Raw genomic sequence first — 6,847 nt, forward strand, 5'->3', positions numbered from 1 at the left:
TGTTCTGGCCTTCTTTCTGTCCCTCAGACATACCAGTTCACTCTCACCTCACTCTTTGTAGTTGTTCCTTCTGCCTGAACCGTGTGTCTTTGCGTGGCTGCCTCCTCATCCTCCCTGTCGTTTGGGTCCCAGTTCATTTCCTCAGCGAGGTCCTCTCTGACCATCCTGTCTCATGTTGTGTACCACCTCCATCCCCACCCGCCACTAGTACCTTATTTTATTATCTTTAAAGCACTTGTTATCTAAAATGATCTCATGTATTTATTTAACCCTTGTGTGTCTCCCTTATACAATGGAAGCTCTAGGGAATAGTGAATAGTAACCTTGTGTTTTGTTCACTGTCCTAGCTTGGGCTGCCATAACAAAATACCACAGACTGGGGGCCTTAAGCAACAGAAATTTATTTTCGCACAGTTTGGAGGCTGGAAAGTCCAAGATCAAGGTTCTGGTAGGGTTTGGTTTCCAAGGAGAACTCTCTTCCTGGCTTGTAGACAGCTGCTTTCTCACTGTGACCTCAAATGGTCCTTTCTCCATATGAGCCCATGGAGAGAGAATGAGAGAGAGAGAGGGAGAATGAGAGAGAGAGAGAGACTTTTCTTATGAAGACACCAATCCAGGGGACTTCCCTGGCTGTCCAGTGGTTAAGACTCCACGCTTCCAGTGAAGGGGACTCAGATTCGATCCCTGGTCGGGGAACTAAGATCCCACATGCCATTCGGCACGGCAGGAAAAAAAAAAAAAAAAGACATCCAACTGGAGCAGGGCCCCACCCTTATGACCTCATTTAACCCTAATTACTTCCTTAGAGACCCCATCTCCAAATACAGCCACACTGGGGGTTTAGGGCTTCAACATAGAAATTGGGGGGGGGGTGCGGATACAAACATTCAGTCCATGACATTCACCATTGTAGCATCAGCATTGGAACCTAGAAGAGAGCCTGGCATGTAATAGGCACTCAATAAATACATGCTAAATAAATGAATGTGTTATAGAAGTTCACTTCACTGTGAGTCCATATGAGTGGCGCCAAGTCTAGCACTCCATCCCGCAGGTCAGGGCGTGTCCCTGTACATTCCCCAGGCAGCCATCAATGCCACGGTGGAAGAGGACATCCTGCTCTCGGTTGCATACTCCTGCCATGGCATCCCCACTATCGAATGGAAGTATACGTCCAACTGGGGAGTGCAGAAGATCGTGGAGTGGAAGCCAGGGACTCAGGCCAACATCTCCCAAAGCCACAAGGACAGGGTCTGCACCTTCGACAACGGCTCCATCCAGCTCTTCAGTGTGGGTGTGAGGGATTCCGGCTACTACGTCATCACGGTGACCGAGCGCCTGGGGAGCAGTCAGTTTGGCACCATCGTGCTGCACGTGTCGGGTAAGACACCCCCAGGGACCCCGGCGCCTCTCAGAGCTGTGAGCGTGCGGAGGCCGACTTCATGATATTAAAAGAGACGTTATCTCCCCCTCCCCTCCCCCCGCCCCGTAGAGATCCTCTATGAAGACCTCCACTTTGTCGCTGTCTTCCTTGCTCTTCTCGCTGCCGTGGCTGCAGTGTTAATCAGCCTCATGTGGGTTTGTAATAAGTGTGCGTATAAATTCCAGAGGAAGAGAAGACACAAGCTCAAAGGTAATTCTCTGGGCCTTGTGATAATCGATTCATGGCTTGGATGGCCAAAGGTGGCCCTTGTCATCTTGTTCTCACCAAGAAACCACCCCTGGCCGATTGGCAACTCATGGATGTGTCTTTTGCTTTGCAGAAAGCACGACGGAGGAGATCGAGCTGCAAGATGTGGAGTGTTAGCCAAGGCTGGGCCCAGTTACATTCCTACCTCAAGAGGAAAACGTTATCTCCCAACGAAAGGAGCAAACATGGCCAGTCCACCCCGAGCCTCTTGTGCCACACACTGGTTCCTGATGGGACAGCTGGATGTTGGCAAGGTTGACTGCCTGGAGCTGGGCTCTGGATTGGATGAAGGCAGTTCCAGTGGCATGGAGTTCAAAGAGGAGAGGGGTGGAGGCTCTGAGCCAGAGCTGTGCTTGGCTGCGTTTCCCGGGCCATGCGGACGCATCAGCAGTGGCCCCGTGCAGGCCCTGGCTGCTTCCTCACTACGCTCTGTTCTGGCGGGGGGATGGCCATTGGAGGGGGGTCCCCGTGCCAGAGGCCAGAGTATTTCCGGATCACGTGTGCAGCCAGCACCAGAACAAGCTCTCCGTGCTCCGGTCTCCTCTGCCTGTGGCCTCCTCCAGCCCTCTGCTTTGGGAGCTATTGTGAGAGCTGAGGCATTAGAGCACCTGCTCAGAGCAGGGAAAGGATCCCCCTCCCTCCGTGGCCTGGAGCTTTAGGGAGAAGAGCTTAATTTGTTCCACGGGGACCAGCTTTGGGAACAAGGAATAGGGAGAAAATGATCTTTCTCGTTCTCTCGTACTCCAATGTTAATTAGGTTTTCCCCTTCTACAGCCCCAGTGTAGGCCAGTGTGAGGAGAAGAGTTCATCTCCACCATGGGCAGAGTCTGGCTTCCAAATGGCCCCCTGACAAGCTGGGTGACACTACCTGTGTGAAGGCTGGGCCTGCACGGTGAGAGGGACAACTGGAAAGTCAGCGCGGGCTTGGAATCTGTCCCCCTCAGCCACCCACACTTCTGTCAAGTCGGAGCCTTGCTTTGCTCCCAACTGGGCTGAGGAACACTTGGCCCTCACCTACCTCACCCTCAGGGTATCAAGTGAGGCCCGCAGTAGCACAGAGCACTCCGAGCAATGGAAGGAAAGCATGAGGAATCTTCCGGAGCCTAGAAAGCAATAAGCACTATGCTGAGTCCTGGAAAATGTAAAATACCCTGGGGAATTGGGGCTCCAGGTGAAAGTGGGGACTGGATCACAGCCGGCCTTGGCCGTTATCCTGTGAAGTTGTTGGCCACCACGTTTGCCTGAGTTTCGCCATCCCAGCTTCCTTTCGGCAAGCTCTAAAGCAGGCATGAATTTATCTTCCATTCTCTTGTCCCTCTCCAACATTCTTAGCTACAGATCAAAGGTACCATCCCAATTATTGGTGGAATTTGAGCTTAGTAGCTGTGTCCCCAGCCCTCAGCTGCAAATTTACCCACACAAACATGAAGGAGAGCTAGAACATTCTCTTCTCCCTCTCTTCAAGTCCCCAGTGTCCACATCTTTTCCAGAAGTTACCTGGAGACGTTAGTATGAGGCTTTTCCCTGAATACTGAATCCGGGGTTACAGGAAGGGCTCTTTTGGGGCTATCAGTGATCTAGAGCAGAGCTCCAAAGGCACTGCTTGACTCAGAAGGTGAGAGAGCAGTTGATCTACACGACTGATTTGTAGCCTAAGTATGTGACACACAGAAGGGTCTCACCTCAGGCCACCTCCTGGACACATGTGTAAACACACACACCTGCACCCTTTTCCCTGGACAGCAATCAGAGGAACCAGACCTATGCCATGAAGGATGGGTTTCTTATACTGGTCTCCAGTGCCACGAAGAAGCAGGATAAGTGCCAGAGAGGGTCAAGGATAATCTGATCATTTCTTCGTCCTTTTTCACACAGCACACCCATCAGCAGGAAACCAGACTGATCTGGGTAGCTGCTAGAGCCCCTGTCCTCTTGACAATACCTGCTTTCCAGAACTCTACCTCTCAGTTTATGAGAAGTCAGGGTTGGTAATCTTTGTAATAAAAGGGGAAATGGAAAAGAACACCCAGCGAGAGGCACAAACCCAGATGTAAATTAAATCTGTGCCCCGCCCCTGCCCCAAATCTTCATGAAAGTTTATTCCCTCAGCTTTCTGTGTCTTTATTTTGCACTTTTAAGCTCCCCCCATCTTGAATATTTCTGTGGAAAGTTCTTGATTCTTGAGCCTGGGGGTTTTGTCTATTTTTTTAAAAAGAAAATATTAAATCATAGAGGTTTAGGCACTGAACATGTTAAACTATAAGTTATGTTTCAAGCTGTGAGGGAAAAAAAAAAAGAAAGTTTTAAAGACTGAAATAGGGCTTCCCTGGTGGTGCAGTGATTGAGAGTCCGCCTTGCCGATGCAGGGGACACAGGTTCGTGCCCCGGTCCGGGAGGATCCCACATGCCGCGGAGCACATCCGGAGCCTGTGCTCCACAACGGGAGAGGCCGCAACAGTGAGAGGCCCGCGTACCGCAAAAAAAAAAAAAAAAAAAAAGACTGAAATAAAACGTGCAAACAAAGGTCTGGTCCTTTGTGTGTGAGCGCATCCCTGCGGAGAACTCAGAGGCCCTGGGAGAGTTCCATCAGCTGTAGACAGAAGCAAAACCCTCAGCCACAGCTAGGGACCTGACAGGTTTTTTTCATGACAATGGAATTAATCACATTGATTCGAACCATAAACATTCTTCAGCAATTCAGAAAAGCCACACTTCATTAGCGCCATTATTCTCCCCTGTATTGTAACCAGAAGACTAATGTGAAGTTTTTCCTTCCTGAATGTGACTTGTGATTCAACAGAGTCCTTCCTGCTTCTCGAAGGGGCCGAAACGAGGATGCGGCAGTTGTTTCAACGGTGCATAAGATGCCAGAACTTTCGTGCTTTGTGACAGAATGTCCTCTCAGAGATTGTGATCTAAGAAACCCAAAAGGGACACACTGTTCTTTTTCATCTCATGGTGTTCCAGGTATGCAAGGATTGCTGAAACAGAGCACCCCTGTCCTCTGGAGCCCACATGAGATGCTAAATACTCCACAGGACTTCACGCTTGCTCTGATTTGAAAGCTGAGGAGCTAAGGCAGTGAGAGATAAGAAGGTTATCAGGATATCTCGCTCAGTGCAGGGATGTAGAGACAAGCCCTGAGAGAGGATAGGGTTTGGAAAGGCTAGATAACTGTAAGGAGGGCAGAGAAGACATGGCAGAATAGAATGTTGGGAGATGGAACCAAGAGGAACCAAGTGTGATGGGGTGAAACCCCAGGGCCCAGACGCAAATATAGCCCCCTTTGACAACATGGGAGGGGAGACTGGGGGAAGGGAAACCCTCTCTCTGTCATCAGCCTTTATATATCCAGCATGTTTCTTCTGCCCAGTTTCCAGGGAAGCCTCAGACGCCTCTAGTTTACTGAAAGCAGAGCAGATCCCTGTGGTAGTTGATAGTGTGTCGATCCAGAGCTCAGCTTCTATTAAGGAACAGTGCAAGTCTCCAGCACATGCACCTCTCTGCACACCCATAACCCATCCCCACTGTCAACTTTTCCAGACCCTGAGAACATGGATACTGAGTCCACTATTTCCACTGCCTTTTATTTTAATATTTTTTATTTAAATTTTTTTTTATTGGAGTGTAGTTGATTTACAATGTTGTGTTAGTTTCAGGTGTACAGCAAAGTGAATGTTATATATCAGTTTTATATATATATATATATATATATCTCCATTGCTTTTCAGATTCTTTTCCCATATAGGTTATTAGAGAATACTGAGTAGTGTTCCCTGTGCTATACAGTAGATCCTTATTAGTTATCTATTTTATATATAGTAGTGTGTATATGTTAATCCCAATCTCCTAAGTTATCCCTTCCCCCCATGTTTCCCCTTTGGTAACCGTAAGTTTGATTTTGAGATCTGTGAGTCTGTTTCTCTTTTGTAAGTAAGTTCATTTGTGTCATGTTTAAATTAGATACCACACGTAAGTGATAGCTGCACTGCCTTAATTTATTTTTAAAATATTTATTTATTTATTTGGCTACGCCAGGTCTTAGCTGCGGCACGCGGGATTTTTATTTGCAGCATGCGAACTCTTAGTTGTGGCACGAGGGATCTAGTTGTTCCCTGACCAGGGATCCAACCCGGGCCCCCTGCATTGGGAGTCTTAGCCACTGGACCACCAGGGAAGTCCTTCCACTTCCTTTTCAACATTAGGTGGGTGTTTGGTTTAATTACAAAGGGGATGAATCGTTCTTTAAAATTAAAATGATATTGGAGTCCATATATAAAGTAAAAAGTAAAAGTTCTCTCACCTTTCTTCCTACGCAATAGTTAAATTCGGGTGTATCCTTCTAGACTTGCTCATGCATATATGAAAATATCTGTCTATATATACATGGACCACAATATACATATTTAATCTATTTTCTTTTTAGGCAAATGGAATTCTATTATACACATTACCCTACAACTTGCTTGTTCTCCCTTAATGTTTCTTGGGCATTATCTCATGTCTCTACCTATTCCTAAATATTCTTATTGCCTCCACAGTGCAATTCATGGCATGGATACATTGTAATTGTTCACTGAAAAATTTTATTTCAAATGGTATATACAAAAATAAATATCTTGGGCAATCTTCCTATCACATCAGACTTGTTCCTTCAGCCAAGATGGCTTCCACTTGTTAACTAAGGTGCTCAACTCCATCGCCTATGAATCTCTTCCTCTTTCAGGAAATTCAATGTTTTATAATATTAAAAAATTTTTTTTGAAATATAGTTGATTTACAATGTGTTAGTTTCAAGTGTACAGCAAAGTGATTCAGTTATACACATCTATATTCTTCAGATTCTTTTCTGCAATAGGGTATTACAAGATATTGAATATAGTTCCTTGTGCTATACAGTAGGTCCTTGTTGTTTACCTATTTTATATATAGTAGTGTGTATATGTTTTTTTTCTTCTTTGTTTTTGCTGTGCTGCACAGCTTGTGGGAGCTTAGTTCCCCAATCAGGGACTGAACCCGTGCCCCCTGCAGTGGAAGCATGGAGCCCTAACCACTGGACTGCCAGGGAATTCCCAGTAGTGTGTATATGTTAATCCCAAACTCCTAATTTATCAACCCCCCCTCCCAGCCTTCCCTTTTGGTAACCATAAAATTGTT

General features: G+C 46.8%; 1 protein-coding gene across 2 annotated transcripts in view; it reads left to right on the plus strand.

Moving 5' to 3' along the window:
• The window catches only part of VSTM5 (V-set and transmembrane domain containing 5), a 32,638-nt gene extending 25,791 nt beyond the window's left edge, over positions 1–6,847 (plus strand). For both annotated transcript variants that reach the window (XM_055078720.1, XM_007117550.4), the window contains 3 exons: positions 1,055–1,381; positions 1,493–1,633; positions 1,764–6,847. In XM_055078720.1, coding sequence (XP_054934695.1) covers positions 1,055–1,381; positions 1,493–1,633; positions 1,764–1,807 — 512 coding nt within the window. In that variant the 3' untranslated portion in view covers positions 1,808–6,847. The remainder of the gene's footprint in view (positions 1–1,054; positions 1,382–1,492; positions 1,634–1,763) is intronic.

This window comes from Physeter macrocephalus, chromosome 16 (genome assembly GCF_002837175.3).
Source record: "Physeter macrocephalus isolate SW-GA chromosome 16, ASM283717v5, whole genome shotgun sequence".
Taxonomy (NCBI): Eukaryota; Metazoa; Chordata; class Mammalia; order Artiodactyla; family Physeteridae; genus Physeter; species Physeter macrocephalus.